Here is a 24,305-nt window from a genome sequence, read left to right as displayed (position 1 = left end):
TTGAGAAGCTATATCCAATGTCAACCTATATCCATTGTCAAGCAGTCAAGTTTCAAGTTGTCGAGGGTCAAGCTTCCAAGTATCATATGAGCTTGGCTTGAGTTACCTTCAGATCCTCGTCGGAAAAAAAAACAATAGTCTCCCATACAGGTCATGTGAGTGAACGTAATAAAGTTCGTCGATGCATACGGGTAATCGTACTGTATAATGCCATGAGTCATTAAATCATAATCGTAAGAAAACGTAAATCGTAAAGGTCCATCAAAGTCGTAAATCCCCACCCTTAGCTGTCCCCAAGTTCCCATGTCCCCACCCACGCTTCTCGCTCCACTTCTAGGTTTGTGTGACCATAAGACGCCCACCCCCACTTTTCCCTCATCCCATGGCTCTACACCAAAACCGTTCCCACGTCAATACGATGAAGAGACAATCCTTTCCCATCTACAGTACCCCACGGACATCCCTCTTCATCTCACAGCTTGATCAAGAGGACTTGGATCACCCCAATCTCCATCCCTTAACCAATCCCAATCACCTTCTACCATTCTCACTTTCCTCAATCTCCTCCCTGGTGATCCTCCCTTCCCTACTGAGCCTATAGTCCGTATCGACATTCTAGGTGAGATGTAATCCTCTGAGCTCCCTCTTGGAGCTCCCACTACCCCCGCCGCATTTACCCTTTGCCTTTCTCGCACTTTGATCCTTCCACATCCTCTGTCATCCTCGTGTGCTCCATAAGCGACGTGAACACCACGTTTAGAGTCATCGAAATCAAAGGAATTCTGTAAATGTGTAGGATCATCCTGTACCAAAGTGGACGAAGCGGAAGGTTCTGATCTTTCCGCACTCCCTGACCCACCTATTGAATGCTGTTGATGGTCGTATGTTCTTATCAGATCTGGTGAAGTCCAATGGGTATGTGATTGGTGAAGCGATGTTCTCTTTGGTATCGTAGAATATCTTTTCCTTTCGTTGGTCCCCTCTCCGCGATTGACGATATGACGGTGGACATGAGGATTTCCAGAGGTTTGTCGAGGGCGAGGTATATATCGTTTTTCTTCCATATGGACATGAGAAGGATCTTCTGAGCTGTGTTGACGATTGTGAACAGGATTGACATGTCGAGGCGGAAGGGGAGGTAAGATAGAATACCTTCGATTTGGGGAAATAGGAAGTTTTACATGGTTGTATTTTCCCGGAGAGGTGATGATACTTTGTTTCTGCTCGATGAGATTGGTGTTGATGGGTATGGAAGAAATTGACGAGACGGGATGAATCTTTGGTGTCAAAGGGTAAGGATGAGAAATGTCTCCTGCGTTCAAGGGTCGAGATGAGGAAGGGAAGAACCGACAATTCAAAAGAGAATGAAAGATTCCCATTCATGTGGGATATCTGAGATGGTTGGTATATGTTTCTAAGTTGTTGTGCGATGAAAGTCTTGAGCACTTATGATTTCGTCTTTGTTTTGGTGGATGGAAGGAGGGTAGGAAGAGGAGGGAGCCGAGGAGTTTGAAGAAAGTACTGGAGATTTGGTGTTTCTTTTGGATAGAGAGTCGTTCGAAAGGTCTCTTTGTTCGTTGAGTGGGGTGAGTTTAGGGATAAGGTGCGTGTTGAGAAGCGAAATCACGGGCGTAAAAGGAGAAAGGAATGAACATGAGTTTTCCACTAAGTTACTTGAGTAATGTTGCTTCCTCTCTCTGAACACGCTGAAACTGTGTGGTTCACCCCGGGGAGGATTTGATGCCGTAGCCGAATCCTGGGGCTCCGCTTAACTTACTAAACCCTTCTCTCACCCCGAGATCCCCGATCTTTTGTTGCTTCCTGTTTTCCTCTCTCGCGCCCATATCCACAGTTTGACATTATACCTCAGTCAGACTCATGCTCAATCTTCTGATATGTCTGGGTGTAATGGTGAAAACGATGGTCATGGCACAACAAATACCCAACATGTTGGTTTTCACTGCCACAGCGGGGTATAGACATGATTCTATCGATACTGCCAAACAGGTGTTAGGAGAACAAGGGGGGAATTATAATGTCTCTTTTTCCTTCTCAGAGTGAGTTCATCGTCAAGTTTCGAAGGGAATGTGGAAGAAGAGCTTATGAGAAGAGATGCGAGCTTGTTCACTGATGATGGTTTGAGAGTGTATGATGGGATTATGTTCGCTTTGAACTCTGATGAGAGTGAGTCATTCATCATTTGAAGTCTGTCTCGTCTCGCCCTCCTTGTTTCTCTTGTTCCTTCTTCTTCTTATGTTTCTTCCACATGTTCATTTCAAGGTGACGTTGGGCCCGAGGAAGTGAGATGGTGGCACTGGGACGATGAAAGAGGGGTGGGTTATGGTATCGTGGGAGAAAGGGAGTGGGGCGTAGAACATGAGGATTAGAGTGGGGGCAGTAAATGAGGAAAAGGATATGGGGAAGTGCTGATGATACTCAGTACTAAATACCGACCAGCAAGCCGCTTTAGCAAGATGGATTCAATCGGGAGGTGTCATCGTGGCTGTTCATTCTGGTTGTGCTTGTCTCTACAACGACTCAGCATTCAATCAGAGTGTAGGAGGTGAGTTTATGCTTTCTCTTCCCTTCCCTCCCTTCCAAGTACCCCTCCAGTCTTCCTCTGACCTCAATACACCTCCCGGTCACCTGTCCTCAATACTGCGTTGTCTGTACTCGCGCCGTCTCCCCAACTCTGATCCCTTGTCATCAGGGGTATGATAGCTCATCCCTAGCACTGTTCGACTATCATCCCATGATCCAAAGTGCCGTAAGTCTCCCAATATCACCTGTCTTATGAGGTCTGAAACAATAGACATTCACAAGACTAAACACTACCCATCCTGCTACTTCGTCTCTACCCGATCGATGGACATATGACGAAGAAGTCTATTATTTCCGTTCTGATCCAAGGAGTAACGGTGCGGTGGTTCTTCTATCAGTGGATGAGAGTAGTTATAATGGTGAGTGATAGTCAATCTCTGAATATCGTTCACTTCATGTCAGACAAGCAATTTTGCGGAGGTGAGAATGTGAGCTGAATGGGACTGACGAACAGATGATGGATCTAGTTCTGGTAGTTACCCAAGTCAGGGAGAACCACATCCTATCGGTCAGTTTCCTTTCCCAATACTTCCTTCAATCCACAGCTCATAGGCCTTCAGGTCTTTCTCCTACCATAAAGGACACTTTTCCCATTGTTTGCTTTCCCAATTGGCCAATTTTTGATGTCATGGGAATATAGGATTATCATGTGATAGCTGATGTCCAGCATGGTATATCGAATCCCCATTGTCAGCACAACCCCTCCTCTTGGGAGCTGTTAAAGCAGGACGATCATTTACCACTTCCCTTGGACATTTGAATTCCAGTAAGTCCCCAGTTCTCGGTCCTATACCACATGTCCCCACAAAACCAGCTACACTCCCTATCTCCCAGATCCCTTGCATATATCTGACTTCAACTTTACACCAATACCCTCATACTCATACTCAATTCCTCCGAGATCTTCTACCCTCTATTCCAACCTAACTCAAAAGCTCCTTGTACGCATGTCTCTCATCACCCCATCTTCAAATATCCAAGACCGCCTTGGTTTTGGCTAATCCTCAGCATGGCAAAACCAAACATTCATCGATCACCTAATGGGAGGCGTCACTTGGGCTCTGGAAGGAGCTTCCACCTTGGCTTACGGTGTCGGTATAATAGGTAATGGATCTGAATCATCTTCTCTGGCTTCTCCTACTTCATCTTCTCCAAGTTCAACAAGTAACAGCATTGGATCATCTAGCAAAGTTGCGTCAAGTACAAGTAATAGCGCACCATCTTCCAGTGGATCGACCACATCTTGGGGAGAACAAACATATATACTCAATCGACAGAGTTTGGGATTGACTCTGGTAGTGGGAGTGTTGATAGGTATATGGACGTTTTTGTGAATCAGCCGATGATAGTGTGTACATTAAGGACAATAGTTTTCACTATCTAGCATCTAGCATCTAGTACTAGTAATAATACTATATCTCTGCATTAACATATATCTTCATCCCCATCTCTCCATCTATAGACATATGGTATAAGCAAACTCGCCCCAACTGAGCGCATGAACGTATTCCGGAAGGAAAACCATTTACACCGAGAGAGAGACTTGATAGAAGTGTGTTGAATGAGGGTGTTTCATAAAAAATGTTTGAACCTTCAAGAAATGCATAGTCTAACAATACGCTGGAAGCAAATCACAAGGTTGGCCTGTCACTTGTAATATTTGGTTGGTACGAAAGGCATGGATTTTACTATTCCTTTCCGTAACTTTTTACGAACTTCAATCTTGACTTTTGTACCTTTTTTATGTTGACCGTTAATCACGTATCCCATAGCTATGTTAGTTCCTAACGTAGGTGATGGTATACCAGAAGTTATCACACCTAAATGATTAGCTCTCTTCTTAAATCTACATCCAATTATCTGGTGTGTTACGACATCTGCACTCGGATAGCCTTTGCACTCTCTTATCCCCTCCTATTGGTTGACTTGATTGATGATGGCCAAAGATGATTCCATAAAGACAATCCCCGTTGGCGATACTAGAGATTCTGTGAGTTGTTCAATAGGATGAGATCTGGAATGTTGTTTAGGAAATGACAAATGAGGAGAAAAAGGAAATCCTAGACTGACCTATTTCTTTCTCTCCAGAGGCATCAAAAACCTTACATCCCTCTCTAGCGGGAGCACCCACAACTTCGAAACCCACTCTTCTTCTTGATGGAGCATTTGATAATTCTTCCAATATCCTCGATTTTCCCGGAAAAGGAATTCCTTCTGAGGTTCTACGATCTTTACCTATTACCCAACTCAACCCAGCTTCGACGGGAGATATCGTTTCGTCTAGATCATGACCATATAGACACATGCCGGCTTCTAGACGGAGGGAATCGCGGGCTCCTAGACCTATCAATTGGACATCGGGATGATTGGAGATTTCTTCAGTTATTGAGATTGTATTCTCAGGAGGTATGGAGATCTATCTTTCAGTACAAATTCTCTTCCCACTCCTCATGTCAAACTCATGATAGAGTGATTCTGAGGGAAGGGATCTTTTGATGAACATGTCAAATTTGATTGACGATGAAAAAACGTTTAATAAATCACCTCAAAACCATCTTCACCCGTATAACCCCCTCTTGCCACATGACACTTGATCTTATCTTTCCCAATCTCAGCATATACGCTCTGACCAAATTTCACCCCTTCCAAAGATGTCTCAGTAATACTCTGCAAGACTTCTGACGATTTGGGTCCTTGTAGAGCTAACAATCCCCATCCTTCCAATACTTCCCACTTGACAACATCCGTAGGATGCTCGGCGTTCCATTTGGACAAAGCGGTTTGGAACATTTCACAATCCTCAGTGGAACGTCCAGCATTTGTGACGACGTAAAAAGAATCGGAAGAGTGTTTGGTGATGATAGTATCATCTATGATCCCCCCGGATTCATTCAGGAAGACAGAGAGCGTGGATGTGAAGGGTGAAAGGGAATGAAGGGAGGATGGACAAAGTGACAAGAGGAAGGATTGAGAGGTAGGACCGGAAAAACGGTGTTGTAACATATGAGAGACATCGAATAATCCGGCAGAAGTTCGAACGTGGTTATGGGCGGCGACTTGGGTTCAGTCAAGCTCTTATGCATTCCCATATTTGGTGCTGCGGCACAGAAGGTGTCGCCATAAAGGTGCAGACAGCGGGGGTAAGTCATCATGGTTCGAAGATCAAAGGTGATGGTCTCGAGATGAGGCAATGATGGGATCATTCATTTCCATCATAAGTGGATTTGAGATGAGGCGAGGAAAGAAGGGAAAACCCACTCTGTCCGACATCACCATAACTCAATGGCATGGACCATCCTGCAAACGGAACCATCTTGGCTTGATGTGAGACGTGAAAGTCGTACAAAGGTGTATGTTTGAGCTTTTGAATCAGCTTGTTCGATTAGATATATCAAAAAACGACCAACTGACCTGTTGAAAGCGCAGGGTTGACGCAGAGAATGAACGAAGGACAGTCCGAGTTAATTGACGTGTCGACATCCTCAGACATGGGGCACCATGAAGGACGGGACGAGAGACAAGCATCATGTTGAGCAGGTAGCAGGGAAGAGAAGAAGATGTGAGGATAGATGTGAAAGAAGTAAAGAGATGGGAAGAGCACTATCAAGTTGGAGCAACAAAACAAGATCACGATTGATGTTAGGTTTGAGTGGGAAATTCTTGTCGGAATGAGGAAAGTGTAGGACGAGTGAAGTTCCGTCGGAAGCGATTAAGCGGGAATGTCCGCTTTATTGCCCCATTCGGACAACCCCCCCAACGTACCAACGTCACTTGCAAGTCGTCCTCACACCATCTCATCACCCATCTGCACCAAACCCCCCCGTCATGTACTTTTCAACAGCTCTCTTAGCTCTTCCCCTGCTGGCGTCTGCCGTACCTTCCTTCAAGAGAGATCGAGAGCAGTTGACCTTTCTCCCACATGTCGACCCGGCGACAGATCATGGGCTTCAATTGGATCTGAGTGAACTGCGCCTGGTGCAATTCGCAGAGGATGAACCACCCGTGTATGTCTCCACCTCCACATACGTAAAGACTGACTTGACTTTATAGGTGGATAAGCGAGCTGGAGAAAATACAAGCCAAAGCGGACGGGAAGAGGTTTATGGACATGTGAGATTTTGGTCGAAGGGAAAGGACCGAGAGCTGAAGAGTAGCACTGATACCCCCACTTTGGGATTCTCAGGATATTTACTGCCATCATCTGCCAGTGTCAAGTACAGTGAGTGAACAAGTGATGAGGTCTACGGTGTCGCTGATTGGATAGCATACCCAACGCCAGGTAATTATAGCGAGGAGATCAAGAGAATACACAAGTCTTTGGATATAAAACATATGAAGAAGTTCCTTTCGAAATTCACCAGGTGGATCATCTTCTCTAAAACCTCAAGCGATCGTTTGAGCTGATCCTCAGCTTTAGAACGAGATACTATCGATCGGAGACTGGGAAACAGAGCCAAAAGTTCCTGCTGTCCACTATAACAGAGGTGGATCTCATCCCTAGCGAAAGTCATCTCAGCTGAATGAGGATTTCAGATCGCTTCCTCCCACCCCAACATCACTATCAAAGAATTCCCCCACCCTTGGGGACAGAACTCGATCATTGTCCGATTCGCCCCCGCTACCCCTGAGGCGGATTCAGCTCCGGTAACTATCATTGGCGCCCATCAGGATTCCACCAACCAATGGCCTTTCCTCCCAGCACCGTCAGTTATGTCTGCGGTACTCGGTAGTGTGCTGAATGTGCTGATGAACAGTGGAGCTGACGATGATGGCTCTGGTACCACCTCATCTCTTGAGGGCTTCTCCGCTTTGATCAAGGCCAACTTCACGCCCTCTACTCCTGTCGAGTTTCATTACTATTCGGCGGAAGAAGGGGGCTTGCTCGGCTCACAGGCTATCGCTAAGGCTTACGAAGACGCGGGTAGGAAAGTTCTGGCCATGTTGCAAATGGACATGACTGCTTGGATCAAGGTCGGAACTAAGGAAAGTGTGGGGATTATCCAGGATTACGTCGATCCTGGTCTCACTGAGTTTGTGGAGGAATTGGTAGATCTGTACCGTATGTCGCAGCTGATCCGGGTGGACTGGAGAGAAGCTGATCAAATAGTCGACATCCCTGCAGTCAAGACGAAATGTGGTTACGCATGCTCTGATCATGCGTCGTTCGGTAAAGCGGGCTATCCATCGGCCTTCGCGTGAGTTCGACGTCGTCTTGATCCAGGGATGGAGCTTACGACTCTTTTCAGGATTGAGAGTACCTTTGAGAACTCGAACCATAATATCCACACTAGCCAGGACACGACGGATCATCCAGAATTCTCATTCAAACACATGAAAGAGTGAGCCTCTGATCTACCCTGACTGCACCCAAGCTGACTTTTGTAGGTTCTCCAAGCTAGTCGTGGCTTTTGCCGTCGAGCTCGGCGGTCTCGAGTGACCTCATCAATGTCGTGCATTGTAACACTTGCATTGTGAGCGTTGTATTGATTGCAGATCATCCTCCTGCTCAATTGCGATTATGTTCCATTCATTGACAGCTCCTGACATGCACTGACAGACCCCTATCACGACGTTGCTCACGTTCACACCCTTCTCCCCCCCAAACGGGCATTTTGATCCTGATTACAGCTGAAACGGCCTACCGGCTTAGATCCATTGATGTTTCCCTATCCCCGATTCCCACCCTCCTTTCTTCATACCTACTTTATCCCTGCCTTTGCTGCGTGGTTCGTCTATGACCTGCGGTGAAAATCTCGCATTCCCAATATGGACGCCTTTGTGCTTATCACATTGTGTAAAACTCGGCTTCACATCTTTGAATACTTGACAGTCTTACCAAGGTTCAACAAGACGGGAATATATCGACTGGGCGTAATGGCACGATATACGCCCACTCGCTTACTCATCTCTTTACTGGCAGTACTCAGCTTGCTCATCTTCCTCATTCACAGTCCATCTTCCTCCCCCATACAAGCTCTTCGAACGAGATCATTTCCTTATGCTCGATGGATCGAAGATTGGACCACTCAACCACCTCGAGCTCAAAACCCTCTTACTGCACCTCCGTCAACATGGGGCCAGGCATACGAAGACGAACGTATGTCTCTCCTCGAGGAGAAAAATTATGATGCCGAATGGATGGCATGGGCTATCGGTACTCCTGAACATAATCAACTGGGTGGCAACCTCACAGCTTATTTGGATAGATTAAATCGATTTGTCGATACTTACTTCGAAGGAAGCCCATCCAAACCTGCTTTGAAACAAATGCTTCGTAATCTCGGCCATCATGTCCCCCCTCCGTTGTTGGATCAACCGATGAGACGTAAGGTGTTCAGTACCTGCAAAGGAGGAAAGGAAGAAGTACCGGAGGGCTTCAACCAATGGGAACGGAGGTTGGGTCCGGTGGGTTGGGAGGTAGAAGTGGCTGATGATGATAGAATGCAAGAATGGTTTTCTGATGCTATCAAGGGTGATGGGTTTGGGAGGGGGGAAGAGAAATTTAGGAGAATATGGGATGCTTTACCCAAACAAGTTTTGAGAAGTGATCTTTTGAGGTGAGTTTCTATTCATCTCAATTGTCGTCTTTTCTCTTCTCTTCCTTCTTATGTCATCATACTCTACCTGCGTTAATATTTCTTACTCCTTCATATCTTGTGTAGGAAAAGGAACGTCGTTATGAGACGAAAGTCATGAGCTGATAGTCACAGATATCTTATGATACTCATTCACGGTGGTATCTATACCGATTCTGACACTCAACCACGTTCACATCCATTCTTATGGGGAACAGATGCTCAATCTCTCATGCCCCCATCTCTCAAAGCTATAAATCGTATGCTTCAATCATATTCCCGTCATCCTGCATATGATAACCTTTCTATTGAACCACAAACTCCTGAATCTCCTTGGAATTACGCAGACAGTTATCGCGGGGGGATAGGAGATGACGATGTGGCTTTCGTGGCCAGTATAGAATGGGATAGTTTCGAAAGGGATTTAGGAGAGAATTGGTGTTGTGGTTATTGCAGGGCTTTGCAAGTGGTACAGTGGACGATTGTGGTGAGTACTGCTTCTGTTCCCTGTATGATTAAGCCCGATAGTCACCCCAATGTTGTTCTTCTCGATTCCCCCGTCATCTCATCTGCCAAAAAAATTGAAAACAAGCCTCTCGTTGAGCAATTCGTCTCGACTGAGTGATGATTATCACACATGATTTTGGCATATTTTACGGCTTTTCAATCCCTTTTCAATACCGATTCGTAACCCCTTCTCCGTGATTACATCCATCTCAATTGTTATAACCAGGGTCATCTATGAGAGAATCCTATCAGGAGAATCAGTGGAAACAAAAGAAGTGAAACTAACAAACCCAAGGCAAAACCATTCCATCCCATCATGCTCGACGTACTAGAGACCGTAGTGAATAATATTGAAAAAGGGATAGAAGAGAATAATCTTGATGGTACTGTCAGAGCAGTACGTCTTCCTCTTGATACGATTTAATTATACTGATGGAAAGTTGGATTTAACTGGACCAGGACCATTGTGAGTGACACTGACTTCTCCCTTTCCTCCTTTGCTTATTTTTTTCATTTCCTTCAAAATTTACCTCTCAGTACTCTTTCTCCACTTCCCCCCTCTTTTGAGATGATTTCTCTCATTCTTTAATCAACTTCGTCTCTATCTTTACCTGCTCTGTGCATCTCCCATCTTACTTCATACCATCACACACATCTTTCCCGCCTACAAACGAAGTCGATACTATCAGACATTCTTCCCTTCAAAACCCCTCGTGAAATAGGGAAAAACCAATACCAAGAAGGTAAAACTGACAATCAGTACCGACGCAGTATACCGTTACCTCCTAGCTCAATACGGTGTAACACCCCTTGACCTGGTTCGTAGACCAGAGATAAACACTAAAATAGGAGACGTGATACTTTTACCTGAATGGAGTTTCGCACAACCTGCTCCTCAACCTAACGAATGGGATTTCACAGGACCTTCACCTACTTTCAGATGTGTTTCTCATGGTTTCATGGGAAGGTGGAAGAAAGAGGGATGGGGTGATTGATTTGATATTATGCATGAGTTGTATACATGTTCCGTTGGGGTACTAATCACATTCTGAGAATACCTGTTGATGTCATTGGTTTAAAGGTCATCTTCATGTGCTTTTCAGTAGAAGATCAACAGAGTTTGTCTCAGACCCAGTTTGTATCCATGTGCGCGGCTTGAAGATAGGGACGAGATACGGAATATTAGTGGGGGTTATTTTAATTGCATTGGATTGTACTGTTTGTGTGAAAAGATGTTATAATCAGTTAATATTTGAACAAATGCTGAAAAAGTAGCTGAAAGACTGGATAATTATTTTCATACAGCTCGAGAAATACAACAAAATGTGTTTTAATCCATCTCGACCCTTCACTCCTGGATCCTGCATAATCAACCATACAGTCTTTATCCATATATCATCATCTCAATTTCAATTACATCCCGTATGAAATCCCTTATCCCAAATGTTAACCCCGTTTACGATCCTCATGAATTTCACCATCATCCTTGGTCCGAGGTTTGATGACAGATCGGACTTTCGGGATATACGGTGATTCCAACTACGAAATCGATGATAAGTGAGGTTTCAGACCACGCCGGAAATCTCAACTATCAGAATCACCCCGTCTCCGATAACTTGTGATGATTTCGTAGACCTTTTTAAATGAGTTGACATAAAGAGATGACAGAGAAACTTTACATACCAAATACCCATTTATCAAGTTTTGAAAACAATAATCAAGATTAACAAAACGAAGATTAAACCAACAATCGTCACTGTGCTTCCATACTTTTTAGCTTCCCCAGCTACTTTATCTAACCTCCTTTTGGCTTTTCCTAATCTAGCAGTTGTCCGATCCATAGCTAAATCCGTCTCTTCTAAAAGATCATGATGTAAATCTAGTTCTGAACCTATTTGTATACTGAGATGGTTTTGCCTATGAAGAGAATGGGATAGAAGGTTTAGACGTTCGTCTTGATCTTATTTTAGTCAGCTTGGTTTTTTTATGATCGTACTCCCATCCGTTTCTTTGGGGGGGGGATAAGTTTAGTATGGTGTTTTTGACAGAACATTCTTGGGTTGATAAGGGATCAAGTGGCATGTCTTGGGACAGACAAGATTGGAAAGTGTTACTATTCTGGGCATGATTTTCGTGAGATCGAACAACAGAGGGTCATACCCTGACGAAAGACATAGGGCAATGGGTCGCGAGGGGTAAAAGTTTTCAAAGAGATGATGATAGGAGAAGATGTGAGTATGGAAGAAAAACATACCGTCCATCATCACTTGTTGTGTTTGTAACAACTCTTGTGGAGTTTTACCTCCTTCTTCCTCTGAATCATAATCTCTAAAAGGTTGATCTGATGTTTCTACTCTTGAAGGTCTAACAATGGTGTCTGACGCAGATGTGTCCTGATTAGATGTTGAGATATTAGAAGAGGAGGGAAGTTGATCTTGGAACGGATCAGAGTCTAGGGGGTTATTAGGCGTAGGAGGGTCTATAGAGAGGATAGGAATGAGATTCGAAGTGGAGGCAATAGAGTTTTGTGCTAGTTGAGGTGGTGAAATGCTTTTGACTGGGTCTGAAGAGGATCTACATGTCAGTTGTTTACGAATCCTTTTCCTTTCTTTTCCATTCAATTCACTTCCTTTTCAACCAACATAGTCTTCCTCGTCTGAACAAGTATTTGTTGAATTACCGAGACAGATGGAGAGAGAAATCTGTATACTTACACCTTTCTTTCCCTCCGTAAACCCCTCACCAACACTTCTCCAACTTTATCCTCCCCCAACATACTTAATAAACTATCATAACCCCTTTCCAAATCCCTGATCTCATGTATCACCCTCGGCGTCGCTGGTCTTTTACCCACTTGTAATCCTGAAGTCTCCAACGCCGCTTCGTCGGATAGTTGTGAAAGGTCAGATCGGATGGAAGTGAGATTACGAACTATCTGAGCCTGTGCCGAGGGGTTGGAAGGTAGGGAAAGGGAGATGATACGGGATCTTTCGAGGATGAGAGTGGAGGTAGTTGTGAGACGTTGTTGTATGGAGGGGATAGATGGAGACATTTTGGATATGAGCTGGACAAGATGTTTCTTGAGGAAGAATGAGTTGCTAGTTGCTAGTTGCTAAGTTGCTTGCTGTGGATGGAAGGTTGGACTAACGTCGGAGACCGAGGAGGAATAGCTCAGTCCGCTTTGTTTACGTAATGATTTTCGACACTCATACGAGTTCTCCAGCATATTGGTATGGCAGGGAGCGATATTTATGTGAGGGCATTGCATGTATAGATGTAAGTGACAGGTAGCATGAGCCAGAACGAGACAATGCATTGTATAAAGTGTACATATCGCTACTCAAGCCGACGCATCTTCATGCAAGAGCACATATTCCCGGCTGGACGTACCAAATTTGATCACTACTAATCAGCTGTAACACAGGCAAGTGTCCACAATTCCAGTGCAGCTCACCGTCAGTATTTCGTAGTTCATAATATCTAGCCATATCAGCGGGTCACATCTTCACATTAGTTAAACCGGAAGACATACCGAGATTTGGGCACTTCCTGATCGTTGACAAATGTTCCGTTGGTGGATTCAAGGTCTATGATGAATGGTCTGTAGGTAAGCTCAAGAGTCGCTTTTCCCTCGTCCTGCACCTGAACAATTTAATAACCTCTTACGACGACATAGTTAATTCTGTGTGACAGTAAGATCATGATTCGATCCTAGCACAACATGCGGTGAACATATATATTCTGCGCATGGTCTAAAGGTGCAGACCCGCGAGGGAGGGTTAGAACGAATGAAGAATATCGTTAACTCACTTGACGCTAGTACTAACTTCCCCATACTCGTTCTTCTCACTGATCTGTCTGAATTGTATCACAGCATGTTGTTTCGAGCATGATGGATGAGCGATAGGTATGTCTGTGACCTCTTCGTAAGCTGACAACATTGGATCGAGGTGGTGAACTTACCACTGTATCTCTCCCGATTAAGTAACATGATTGTTTGTAGATATGTATCAGATCTATCTATCAGTCATGTCACAACAACTTTTCAATATGAGCTAAGTCCAAGTTAGGTTTTGAGGAGCTTCTGGAATACGTGAGAAGAAAACATGAACCCACCGATCTGCTCACTTCCCTTGAAAACGTACAGCCTCCAATTCTTCAATGGCTTTCTCGCTTCTGGCGGTTCATTGTATTTGAGTTCCACACCTTTGACCGTATTCGTCTCTTTTGCAAGAAGACCGGAAGCTGAGAAATTCGGTTTGGGAGCTTCGGCGACTGTACCGTCCTACTCGTCAGTTCGGTCGCTCATCCTTCACCGACGCCATCCCTTCTCCTCTATCTCTCCAAGATCTGTATCACAACCACTAAGATAAACCCCTGGTAATGGTGAATTAGACGTGATTGAATGTAGAAACGAGTCAAGGGGAAGATGAATAAGATCTCGACTTACAGGATCCCTTTTGACAACATCATCATACTTCTTCCTATCCCTATCCCTTTCCTTCTCCCTGTCCCTCTCTGTATATCCCTCATCCCTCGGTCTCTTCCCTTCTCCTCGTCTACCATCCCGTCTTTCAGAAGATCTTGGAGGTTCTTCACGATTATAGTATCCCGGTGAACGACGTCGTGAAGAAGATCTACCGCCCCCGTTGGTACCCCATTCTCTGCTATCGGGGGAGAAGGATCTGCCGCGGATATGTACTCTGGGCTCTGGAGATTCTCGCCATGTTTCTGGTCTGGGCATTCTGTCCTAATCCGTCGTGGATACACAAATCACGTTTCCACTTGTTAAACGAGCTGAATTTGGTGTGAGAGACGTTGAGGAGAGAGGTGAAGACAAGAGGTGATATGTGAAGAGAGGGAGGTTGGAAAAGTCTAGAAGCGAGGAAAAGGATTGATATCTCATTTTGAATTCGCATCATGTCTATCGAACGAGCTAAAGTCAGTCGTTTTCCTTTATGTCTTGTACGTGACTGACGATATAGGGCATACAAGTGCATAGACCTATCATCTATGGCTCTCATGCTAGGTTATTGAGCGAAGCGGAGAAACAATTATCACCACCGGGTCGTGAGTGTTCCTCGTCATCCCCACCTCCTGAATTGATCCATTTCGTCCCTCCTTCAACCTGTACTTCCCGATGGCGATGAGGTGTAGAAAGTAATGAGGAGGTATCATGCTGACAAGACTTCAGACACACACAGATGGACTATCTTCCTCACTTCTGCCGCGACACCTCCCCCTCAGCCGACCGACCCTCCAAATGGAGATGATATGGATTACATACTTGGAGGAGCAGACGATATGTCTTACTTCATCAAACGGGTCACTTTCAGACTTCACGAGACTTATGCCAATCCTTCTAGAGGTGGGTTCAGACTTCACTCTCCCACCCCCATAAAGAAACTCGAGTCACGTTGCATTGGTCTGTGCGGACGCCAAGCTGGAGGTTACTATTTGTGTGTGTCCAAAAAAGGAGGCTGACTATGTACCAGTACTGGACAAACCTCCATATCAAGTCACCGAAACTGGTTGGGGTGAATTCACCGTTCAAATCAAAGTTCAATTCATCTCTGAATCCGGTGAAAAACCTCTCAATCTCGCACATCCTATCAAACTTCATCATTGGGGACCACCCATCGAACCACTTTATCCACCTCTCGCCCTTCCCTCCGGACCCACAGACTCCACTCCCAAACCTACTGCTTCGGCTGATGTACAAATGGAATCATCTCCCGCTGTGAACCTAACCTCAACTCCTGCCGTCGAAAACAACGAGGTCAAAGAAGAACTCCAAACTCCCAAACCACAAGAAGACGCATCCATCCCTCCTGCTACCCCCCTTCCAACCGCGGACCCAGTACAACCTTCTCCGATCTCCGTGGCAGCGAGGTATCCAGTTCACGCTTGGCAATATGATGAGATAGTATTCACTGATCCTCCTTTGGTCTTTCTGAACATACTGGATGCAAATTTGCCCACTCCCTTACCGCCCAAAAACCGTCGACCGAAGGATCAACGAGAAGTTCATGAGCTGAAGAGTGGCAAGAAGAATCAGAAGAATCGTCCTGTTCTATCAGCGGCCAGTAGAGGCCAAAGTAGGACCGGAGAGCAGACCCCTCAGGCTGCCACCGGGAATGTCGCGGCAAGCGTCGGGACCCCAGGTCAGGGAGTGGGTACTCCGGGAGGTGTACCGCCCCCGGGAGCGATGACCGTAGGGATACCTGGAGAAAGTGGGAGTGCGGATGTTCCATTGGAATTCTCGGTGGAGATGGAGAAAGCAGAATATAATAGGTTGAACGATGCGAGGATAGAGTTGGTTTCTCAGCAGGATCGATGGCGGTATGTTCATTCTATCTTCAATATTTGTCCCCCGCACCGCTCATCACCGTTTCCTCGAATGACGAGAGGAGAGTGATTCACCGCATGGGGATCATAAAAGGTTATGCTGAGCCATATATGAGAAGTACATTTGCCATGGCATCGGGAGGACAGTTATATGGCCGCGGATGAGAGGACAGCCCGAGACCGCCTAGACGTGGACAAAGGGTGACATGCAAGATGTCAGGGACAAGGGAACTGTTCTTGATGGGCTGATGAGTAGTGAAAAGCTGATCGCTTTGGAGAAAGAAACGGCCCGGCTGAAAGAAGAAATGGGGATCGTCTAAAGGTTTCAGGAGTTGCGTGAGTCAAATGTCTATCTGCATAAGTCAGGTCAAAAGACCAATGGTCTATCTTTGGTACCAAGAGGATCTTACAACCCGTACTGAGTTTCAAAGGGCCGACTCATATCCCGTTTTTCAACACTTTAATCCTTTCATGGATGATGTCGCCTGCCTTTGTGTGGGTACCCCTGTAATCGATACGGAGGATTGATATGTTGACTCACTCCTTTCATCCACTTTCTTGTGTCCCCATAAATGGTCAGACATCATCTGTTCAACTTTCTGAATATCTTACCTCTCCCTCACGATTGATACACTGACGCGGTACACTGTTTCAAAATCCACCGCGATCCCAAATTTCCCAAGAAATCAGCAATCGATATGTCCTTTGATCTCCAAAACTTGCTACGTTCTCGATATAGGCTAATACAACTTGTCCTCGTCTTCATCGTAGCAACGACCATTCTGACCTTGACCTTGGCCTATGTGACGGATACACCTCTTAGTTTGCTACCCTCAACATCTTTACCTTTTTCTTGGCAATCACAAGATGAAGTCAACATACCAGCCTCTCATGAAGATGATGATCTTTCATCTTCTCGACCGAACGGACAAGTTGATGAAGATGGAATTTTGAATGAAGAAATCATAGAGATGAGACGACCAATTTTGGTCATTCAACATTTCGCTCCACTTTCCGCTGGGACAGGAGCAGAATTACAAAATGCTTCAAGGGAGACACATAGAAGGTATTGTCAAGCGTGGGGATATGGATATATGGACGATCATGAATCTTATGTTCCTGATGAAGATGGAGCAAAGAATGTCAATAAGCTTTATTCGTTATTGAGGTTTATGGTGGAAGAAGAGGGTAAAGGGGATAATGGTGCGGAATGGATCATGTGAGTTGATCTATCGATTTATCTCCTACCTCTCCTTCCCTTCCCATCTTAATTCTCATTTCTATTTATCAAGCATGCTGAGCTCTTTAAACAAGTCCAAGTGATCTCGATCCATTATCTCTTCTCATCCACTTCTCACAGGTTCACTGTTTGGCTCATGTGACATCCATCTCAGGCTCCCTTCTCAGCCGTATAACCTGATAGTTACCATATATCAGATAAGACATCTTAGAGAATGTAAGAAACATATACGTACTAATCGAGCACGAAAGAAAGAAAAGTCCAGAATGATGAAATCTAACTGACAAATAGGCAAACAGATGCCGATACACTCATCTACAACCCTTCAATCCCTTTACATCATCTCCTTCCTCCTTCTCACCTCACACCAACCCCTTGGATATTAGGAAACCAAGATAGTAACGGATTCAATGATGGTGTGGTTTTATATCGAGTTTGTAGGGATATAATCGATATGCTCATTGCTGCTTTATCTTGGGAAGCCGAGGAAAGGAGTAAAGGAGAGAGTCCAAGTGATCAATATAGTTTGGCACATGTTATAGAATGGGGAGGTGGTTTAGACAAACGGGATACAATCATAATACCTGAAGTGGAATCATTTTTGTTAAAATGGATGAAGTCAGGGAAACATGTGAAGGATACCGGGGTTGACAAGGAAAGGAATATCTTGGGAGAAAACAAACCAGAGACGGAAGATAGATTGGATAACAGGAATTTTGAAAGGTTCAGAGAGATAAAACGAGGTAAAATATTCGGAAGAAAAGGTCATAATTCCCTCCTTCGAGATTTAACGCAATTGAAGGAAATGAAGGGAAGGACGATTGATACTAAATCCAACAACTTCGATACCCGTCGAAATATGGGGGGAATATCAAGAAGTTTTACTAGAGGAAAAAGAGAAGATCAAGAAAGAGGTTCAAAATGGTCAAAACACTTTTATATCATACCCATGAAATGGTTGAATGATTATTATACAGATTCAGAAGAAGGTTCTCAATCTGATGGTTGGACACCTCAATTACACGTTCATTTAGTTGCTGATTTGAAATACAGAGTTGATTGGGGTTATATAATTGAATCTGCTGAAGAGATTTATAGGAGGGCTGATGAAGTCGCAAGAGCATATAAAGCTGGTTCCAATGACATATCTGATGAATCTCAGGGAAAAGTGAGTAGGATGGAGAGAATGATAAGATCAAATCGGAATCGAGATGAAGTTCAGAAGAAGGATAATGAGAAAAAGGAGAAAGGGAAAGAGGAAGAGGATATGAAATTGGTTTGGATAGAAGTGGAAGAAGATGATAAACATTATCAAATAGATTTGAGTGAAGAAAAAGGTGAAGGAATAGGATTGTTATTGTTAGATAATGGTGAAACGGCTGATGCTGCTAAAAGATGGTGGGAAGGAGAAGGTGGACAAGCAGGGATAGATAGAATGATATTTAACACTATCTAAATCGAGGTTTGAACCTTTTGTTCACATCTTGTATCGTATTAATATACTATATTTGTTGTACTGTATGACAGATGAAAGATTCATTTGCCATCGTTTCATATTCACTCTCAAGGGTGTTGGTCAGTCTATGAACGGATGATGAAAGTGTATCTATGAGATGACAGATGGATACGAATACATTTCAACGACCTGGAAATAAATCAAGTAAGAGAGTGGTGAATCAGAATGAATCTTTACATTCTGATACAGGTATTTGCGATGATTTGACAAGGTGATGTGGGAGAGTTATGTGGGGAACGAACAGTGGAAAAATTATAATCTATGAAGCTTCCTTGTATGGATATTCGAATTTTGCGTTTTTCTTTCTCCACAACTTACGTCTATCTCATCAGCTCTACTAAAAAAACAAAGGAGAAGGAGCTTGTACTAACTTCTTTTTCTGAGTGACATGTTCTACGAAAACTTCCACACAATGTTTCGTTTTAAAATCACGAATGAATCGTGGGTCCCTGATATCAGCATTGTACTTTACGTGCTATCACACCTTTTTTACTCCACTTCCATCTCTACCACTTCAAAACATGACATTTGAAATTATATCATTGTCAACAACGGCAAGACCAGCAATTTAACCGAGAAGACCTTTATGGTGATACCTAGATATTGTATATGGAAGAAGATCGTATAGAAAATAACGGAGAATGATCATACGATATGACTATGATAACGAACAACAAATAGATATCGATAGATGAGTGAACAAATATATGCGAAGGATTCATCAGTTGGATTAATCGGACTTAGATGGAAGAGTGAGTGCGATGAAAATCATCTCTGCAAGGGAGATAGTGTGAGCGAGGAGAGAATGATAGTGGACGATGGGAAAAGGGGAAGTGGGGAGGAGAATATGATAGGAAAAAAACTAACCAAAGTTCACTAGCGATTCCTAAATCTTTACAACACCTCATCAAAGCATTACTCTTACATGCTTCAGTAGCAGTAGGTATACCAGAAGGATCAAAATATTCTTGTTCTCCTCTTGCTATAGCTACCAATCTTCCTAAACATACCAAACCCCATTCTCTCGATACTATCCTAGGTCCTACGTTTGTTTCTCCCCTTGGAGCTAGACCCCAACCACCAGGACCGAAGGCTGCGTTGAGTGTACGACGATATTTGATTTCGGGGAGGTAAAGTAGGCCGTCTGGGATGATCAGTACGTGTGTTCTCTTTATTTCTAACTTCAAGAGCATCATGAAGTATCATCATAAATCGTGTATTCATCATATGATTCATGGTTTCGTCTTCATAATCCATGAATTTGTCGTCTACGAAAACTCTTCTCATCCCATCATCGAATAAAAAAAATTCAAGCCATGAAATACCTTATGTGATGGAAGATGGCTGACGAGCCAAACACAAGGTAAGTTGGAAGATGAGATTAATCGAATTATGAGAGGTGGGAAATGAGAATTATAAGAGGTGGGAAATGATCAAGCGACAAAAAAGTTAAGGATTGTATAAAAACGATTAACATACCAGGTTTGACCTCAACATCATCAACATGTAAAGGTTTCAATAATTCATTCGCTACTTCTTTAGGAAAAGGTTTTTCACTCAAACCTCTAAAAGAAGTACTCCAATCGAGTCCTGTACTTATAGCTTCTCCTTGAATTTGACCATTTAAAACAGTTTGACCAGATTGTAAACCGTTATTGCCAATAGTACCAATAGTAGTCGATCTTAAACCTGATACAACCTGTTGTCCCACTGTAGCCAAAGATGATGGAACAGGATTAGAGTTATAATCTTCGGTCATAGTGGGTAATGGTACATATGCTTCTCCTGGTAGTACATTTAAAGGAGGACTGACTTCGGAAAGATGAGCATAATCTTCGATTGGTGTATCTTGAGGTAAAGGGAAATCTTCTTTTGGGACGGTGTTAGATCGAGAAATGGTTTTACGGACATACTTTCGAGGAGAGACAGAGGGGGTGGTGGCTGGGGATGCGGCTGCAGCTGCGAGACGGATTGGATAGGTTGAGAATGTTCTGGAAAGACGTGGGATGAGAGACATTTTGTATTGTTGGTTGGTGGGGTGTGGTGGATGGAGATATGGATGAGAGAGAAGATGAAATTGGTAGTTACAGTAGACTGGACGAGATCGCGGGTGAGTGGGTGGCGAAATCTTATTCCCAAAGTGGAAATTTTCAACCTCAGTCCTCAATTCTGAATGGCAGGATGCAACGCCAGGGGGCACAGGCTGAAGACATTGTTGTCAGCTACAGGAACGTGGATGTACAACATGAAATAATCATGATTAATCGAAGATATCCAAAGGGACACCTCTGACACATCGTGAAATGTTGCCGAACGACTAACAAAAATGTGATAGTGATACATATTCAATTCACCCAGAAGTACCTGTATGCTCTTTCTGTCGATTGGCAGAATCCCATAAAAAACTATCCCGTCAGCGTCTCGCAACATGATGTACCCTGAGAAAAACTCACTAATCACAACGGAAATCACGATTGACATCTTCTCGAGGTCTCTTCGATCTTCCAGTGTCGTACCCCGCTCCAACAGGACTAAACAGTCAGCCATATCTCCTCGCTGATGTATCTGCCATATGAGACCAGTCGAAGCATCATCGTCACATGCTATGACACTCCAACTGATCACGGGATGACCAGCATCATGAACCGGGGCACCCTTTTCATTGTGAAGGACGAATTGAGTAATTGTGGGGGGATTGTAATTGGGAACGAGGTCAAAGCAATACTAACAGAGAACATAGCCAAAACCTTTTTCCCTTATTCGGTCCAGGTATTTTCACAACTGTCTCATCAGCAGTTACACACATGTGTATGACAGACAACTCACTAAAATCTTTACATGGTTGTTGGTGTACTGTACACAAAGGTGGAATCTTCTTAGCGAACAAATTTGACCACACGGGGGCAGCTTCAGCATTGGTTTTCGCTCTTTTTTGAGCTTTGACTTCATCCGCTTCCGCTAAAGCTTGAGCTATCAAGGCGTCTTCTTCAGCCGTCGTTCCTCTTTCGACTTTCTCCGCGGGGGACGTTGGGGTTGTCTTCGACTTGGGAGATTTGGAAGATTTGGGGACGGGAGTAGGTGGAGATTTCCGTTTTGCCGATGAGGGCGGTTGAGCGAAAAATGAAGAGAGTTTAGTCTGACCATTGGTAGGAGGTTTCGACTTGTTTTTATTACTGTTCTTGGATTCTTTCGATTGACTAGACTGTGAAGTAGAACGTTTGGGAGAGGGTTCATCTTCATCAATTATTTCAATACTTGTTCTCCGCTTTTGAGTACCACTTGAAGATTGAGGCTGAGAGGTCGACGTCGATGGATTGTCGATAGAATTAAAAGCCATTCGAGCCATCCCAAATGGTGTTTGAGGGGTGTCTTCAATGACCGAAATCGACGGTCGGGCCTCCATGATCGGCTCTGCAGTCTTCTCCAATCCAGCCACTCCGGACGACGGACCGGCCACAGGAGATGGAGAGACGTCATTGGTCCCTGTACTGATGACCGATACGCTCCTAACTTTTGGTCCACTCCCGAAGAAACTCTTCAAAGTGGTTTGACGACCGCTAAATTCGTCCCAAAATTTCGTGGCGAATCTCGGTGGTTCTGGTGCTTCTCGAGTAACATCACTAGGAAATATTGTGGTTGTCGTCGGTGGTCGATCCAATGGGTTGAGAGCGTCATGAAGAGTGAGGATTTGACCGGAAGGAAGACTGATAGATTCATGTAGGTCTATATAGACTGGACAATGATCCGAGCCGTAAACTTTTGGAACAATATCACCACCTTTGATCCAGGGTCTCAAACCTGGAGTGCAGAGGATGAGGTCTATCCGGGAACCATAATTTGATGGTCTGTGATCAGCCATGTGGAACTTATTGACGAGATCCCAAATGTTCACCAATATTCAAACTTGGAATGAGATGTTGCTTTTCTGTCTTCCATAAGGCATTCGGACGAGGTAAGAGGAAGACTGAAACTGATCGGTGACCCAGAAGGTTTGGTAATGTTGAAAGACTGGACTGTTCTCACTCACCTCGCATCCAACTTTTGATTCCAACAAGTGAACATATCATCCCTATCAGGCCAACTCTCCCGTACAACATCAATCATCGGTCCTTTGGGAGCACACCAGTCGTTCAAGATAACTCTAGCAGGATGTTGATAATGTTGTTCTGCAGAAGTTCTTATACCCCCTTCACCAGAATCGATAGGTGCTCGCATGATGTTGATATCCCCAGCGATGATAACCTCCCTTCCTGCCGCTTGAAGAGCCCTCACCCGAGCTTGGAGGGCATGGAAGAAGTTCATCTTGTACGGTCTACGCGAATCGTTTGTCTCGTTGGGACAGTACAGGTTGAAGAGGACGAAGAGCCTGGTGTGTTAGCTCTGTAAGTGATCCTTCGTAGCTAATTTCTGATGTTGGTCATGAGATGGTCAGAATGAAGATGAGTATGACATTATACGAGAGAATCGGGTCGATGAGGTAAATCACTCACCCAAAATCACACACCACAGCCCTTCCTTCCATGTCTAATCGCTTAGGATCGAAAACGCTCCCATCGAGCTCGTTTTCAAACGACAACTCTTCCATATCGGGATAACACCCTATCCTCTCCTCCGCCGACCAAGGCGGTCGCATGGTACTGCTCGAATCACCAAGCAGCAGTCCGGTGATGCCTTCCTCAGCTTTGAGAGGGACGCAAATACGAGAATCGACGTAAGTGCATACACCTGAATAACCTGTTTTGGACCGAGGAAAGGTCCAAAAGGCGTCATATGGTCCAGGACAGGCCATAGTTTTGTCCAGTTGTGGACGACGAGTTTTGTGCTCTGCACATTAGGCGTCTGAGTCAAAGAATCTGTTGGAGGTAAGATGATCCAGAGGTATGAACTCACCTTGGAAGCATACGATTTGAGCGCCAAGCTCATCCAGTAATCCCTCGATGTTGCGTTTCTTCAACGATGAGAAACTTTGTCAGTTAGTCTTCCGATTTGAATCGACCGAGAAGCACAAGAACGTACGGATGATAGTCCAGGCAAGTTCTCAAAACGTTCTTCTAATTCAGCTATAAGATTCTATGGTGTGCACACTGCTCACCACATTCCAAGTCAGGATACGCATCTTGACATATCGGTTGAAAACTCCTCCGTGACGTCCGTCCGTCACGGTCTAACAACACCCTTGGTCCATTCGTTCAAAACCTCCAAGCTATACGATCCTCCGTCGTTTCCGCGCCCGAGAACGATGTGACCTTCTGAATAGTTCTCACGATGTGAAGCTAGTCTTACCAGACGGCCGTTGAGAAGCACACAAAGTACAAAGCAAGAAACATCTTATCGGCCGCGGTGTACAGTAGTTTTTGACCGTGTACTGTGTGGTGTGGATTTTCCCACGGTGCGTCACCGCCCCTTCCTTCTCTTCCCCTCTCCCCCTCGTCATTACACCTGTGCTACCTACCATACACTGCTTTCACACAACTTGCTGTCCTCTGCTTCTTGGTATCCCGGCTCTCATTAATCTCAG

At 44.5% G+C, this 24,305-nt stretch overlaps 10 protein-coding genes across 10 annotated transcripts; 4 read left to right on the top strand and 6 right to left on the bottom strand.

Moving 5' to 3' along the window:
* Positions 1-467: 467 nt before the first annotated feature.
* On the bottom strand, positions 468-1,120 carry TREMEDRAFT_58233 (uncharacterized protein; the record flags this gene model as incomplete). Its single annotated transcript, XM_007001131.1, has 2 exons — positions 468-869; positions 1,004-1,120. 2 exons carry the CDS (start codon positions 1,118-1,120, stop codon positions 468-470), a joined length of 519 nt encoding a protein of 172 aa, XP_007001193.1.
* Positions 1,121-1,932: 812 nt separating this feature from the next.
* Positions 1,933-4,044, top strand: TREMEDRAFT_36411 (uncharacterized protein). The gene is made up of 8 exons (XM_007000759.1): positions 1,933-2,057; positions 2,111-2,184; positions 2,441-2,563; positions 2,733-2,767; positions 2,813-2,960; positions 3,056-3,109; positions 3,269-3,367; positions 3,610-4,044. The coding sequence occupies exons 1-8, from the start codon at positions 1,948-1,950 to the stop codon at positions 3,933-3,935; spliced, it is 969 nt and encodes a 322-aa protein (XP_007000821.1). The 5' UTR covers positions 1,933-1,947; the 3' UTR covers positions 3,936-4,044.
* Positions 4,045-4,248: 204 nt separating this feature from the next.
* On the bottom strand, positions 4,249-6,129 carry TREMEDRAFT_70618 (uncharacterized protein; the record flags this gene model as incomplete). The annotated part of the gene is made up of 5 exons (XM_007001932.1): positions 4,249-4,421; positions 4,672-5,017; positions 5,146-5,657; positions 5,860-5,962; positions 6,013-6,129. 5 exons carry the CDS (start codon positions 6,127-6,129, stop codon positions 4,249-4,251), a joined length of 1,251 nt encoding a protein of 416 aa, XP_007001994.1.
* A 245-nt stretch (positions 6,130-6,374) lies between these two features.
* Positions 6,375-8,115, top strand: TREMEDRAFT_70617 (uncharacterized protein). Its single transcript, XM_007001931.1, has 10 exons — positions 6,375-6,605; positions 6,652-6,711; positions 6,756-6,820; positions 6,866-6,962; positions 7,013-7,085; positions 7,135-7,304; positions 7,356-7,660; positions 7,709-7,796; positions 7,848-7,940; positions 7,987-8,115. Exons 1-10 carry the CDS (start codon positions 6,427-6,429, stop codon positions 8,036-8,038), a joined length of 1,182 nt encoding a protein of 393 aa, XP_007001993.1. The 5' UTR covers positions 6,375-6,426; the 3' UTR covers positions 8,039-8,115.
* A 360-nt stretch (positions 8,116-8,475) lies between these two features.
* Positions 8,476-10,678, top strand: TREMEDRAFT_58229 (uncharacterized protein; the record flags this gene model as incomplete). Its single annotated transcript, XM_007001130.1, has 5 exons — positions 8,476-9,158; positions 9,312-9,663; positions 9,979-10,080; positions 10,124-10,149; positions 10,444-10,678. 5 exons carry the CDS (start codon positions 8,476-8,478, stop codon positions 10,676-10,678), a joined length of 1,398 nt encoding a protein of 465 aa, XP_007001192.1.
* A 702-nt stretch (positions 10,679-11,380) lies between these two features.
* Positions 11,381-12,735, bottom strand: TREMEDRAFT_66698 (uncharacterized protein; the record flags this gene model as incomplete). Its single annotated transcript, XM_007001803.1, has 3 exons — positions 11,381-11,643; positions 11,938-12,257; positions 12,431-12,735. 3 exons carry the CDS (start codon positions 12,733-12,735, stop codon positions 11,381-11,383), a joined length of 888 nt encoding a protein of 295 aa, XP_007001865.1.
* Positions 12,736-13,023: 288 nt separating this feature from the next.
* On the bottom strand, positions 13,024-13,929 carry TREMEDRAFT_24410 (uncharacterized protein; the record flags this gene model as incomplete). Its single annotated transcript, XM_007000433.1, has 6 exons — positions 13,024-13,088; positions 13,138-13,163; positions 13,216-13,284; positions 13,494-13,603; positions 13,647-13,699; positions 13,800-13,929. Coding segments are annotated over 6 exons (453 nt in total), but the record flags the coding sequence as incomplete, so codon positions are not given.
* A 674-nt stretch (positions 13,930-14,603) lies between these two features.
* Positions 14,604-16,351, top strand: TREMEDRAFT_66697 (uncharacterized protein; the record flags this gene model as incomplete). Its single annotated transcript, XM_007001802.1, has 5 exons — positions 14,604-14,624; positions 14,669-14,753; positions 14,878-15,051; positions 15,179-16,025; positions 16,288-16,351. The coding sequence occupies 5 exons, from the start codon at positions 14,604-14,606 to the stop codon at positions 16,349-16,351; spliced, it is 1,191 nt and encodes a 396-aa protein (XP_007001864.1).
* A 2,695-nt stretch (positions 16,352-19,046) lies between these two features.
* TREMEDRAFT_26259 (uncharacterized protein) lies at positions 19,047-20,804 on the bottom strand (the record flags this gene model as incomplete). The annotated part of the gene is made up of 5 exons (XM_007000678.1): positions 19,047-19,107; positions 19,159-19,236; positions 19,655-19,931; positions 20,267-20,389; positions 20,477-20,804. 5 exons carry the CDS (start codon positions 20,802-20,804, stop codon positions 19,047-19,049), a joined length of 867 nt encoding a protein of 288 aa, XP_007000740.1.
* A 306-nt stretch (positions 20,805-21,110) lies between these two features.
* On the bottom strand, positions 21,111-24,071 carry TREMEDRAFT_41480 (uncharacterized protein). The gene is made up of 9 exons (XM_007000855.1): positions 23,880-24,071; positions 23,804-23,835; positions 23,678-23,751; positions 23,278-23,611; positions 22,815-23,153; positions 21,614-22,632; positions 21,517-21,568; positions 21,241-21,318; positions 21,111-21,192 (listed from the first exon to the last, which is right to left on the bottom strand). Exons 1-9 carry the CDS (start codon positions 23,901-23,903, stop codon positions 21,138-21,140), a joined length of 2,007 nt encoding a protein of 668 aa, XP_007000917.1. The 5' UTR covers positions 23,904-24,071; the 3' UTR covers positions 21,111-21,137.
* Positions 24,072-24,305: the final 234 nt, after the last annotated feature.

The sequence above is a fragment of the Tremella mesenterica genome (assembly GCF_000271645.1).
Source record: "Tremella mesenterica DSM 1558 unplaced genomic scaffold TREMEscaffold_1, whole genome shotgun sequence".
Classification (NCBI taxonomy): domain Eukaryota; kingdom Fungi; phylum Basidiomycota; class Tremellomycetes; order Tremellales; family Tremellaceae; genus Tremella; species Tremella mesenterica.
Note: the sequence above shows the minus strand (reverse complement) of the source record. Positions and strands in the feature narration are given on the sequence as shown.

Bases quoted from the DNA above. Each gene is read 5' to 3' on its own strand.
- TREMEDRAFT_70617 (XM_007001931.1), top strand. From the start codon at position 6,427: ATGTACTTTTCAACAGCTCTCTTAGCTCTTCCCCTGCTGGCGTCTGCC. The intron at 6,963-7,012 runs GTGGATCATCTT...GCTGATCCTCAG, and splicing joins TTCCTTTCGAAATTCACCAG to CTTTAGAACGAGATACTATC. The intron at 7,797-7,847 runs GTGAGTTCGACG...GACTCTTTTCAG, and splicing joins GGCTATCCATCGGCCTTCGC to GATTGAGAGTACCTTTGAGA.
- TREMEDRAFT_41480 (XM_007000855.1), bottom strand. From the start codon at position 23,903: ATGCGTATCCTGACTTGGAATGTG. The intron at 23,752-23,803 runs GTACGTTCTTGT...TAACTGACAAAG, and splicing joins ACTTGCCTGGACTATCATCC to TTTCTCATCGTTGAAGAAAC. The intron at 21,319-21,516 runs GTTAGTATTGCT...CTGACTGTTTAG, and splicing joins AGGTTTTGGCTATGTTCTCT to TCCTGTTGGAGCGGGGTACG.
- TREMEDRAFT_36411 (XM_007000759.1), top strand. From the start codon at position 1,948: ATGTTGGTTTTCACTGCCACAGCGGGGTATAGACATGATTCTATCGAT. The intron at 2,185-2,440 runs GTGAGTCATTCA...GATGATACTCAG, and splicing joins CGCTTTGAACTCTGATGAGA to TACTAAATACCGACCAGCAA. The intron at 3,368-3,609 runs GTAAGTCCCCAG...GCTAATCCTCAG, and splicing joins CCTTGGACATTTGAATTCCA to CATGGCAAAACCAAACATTC.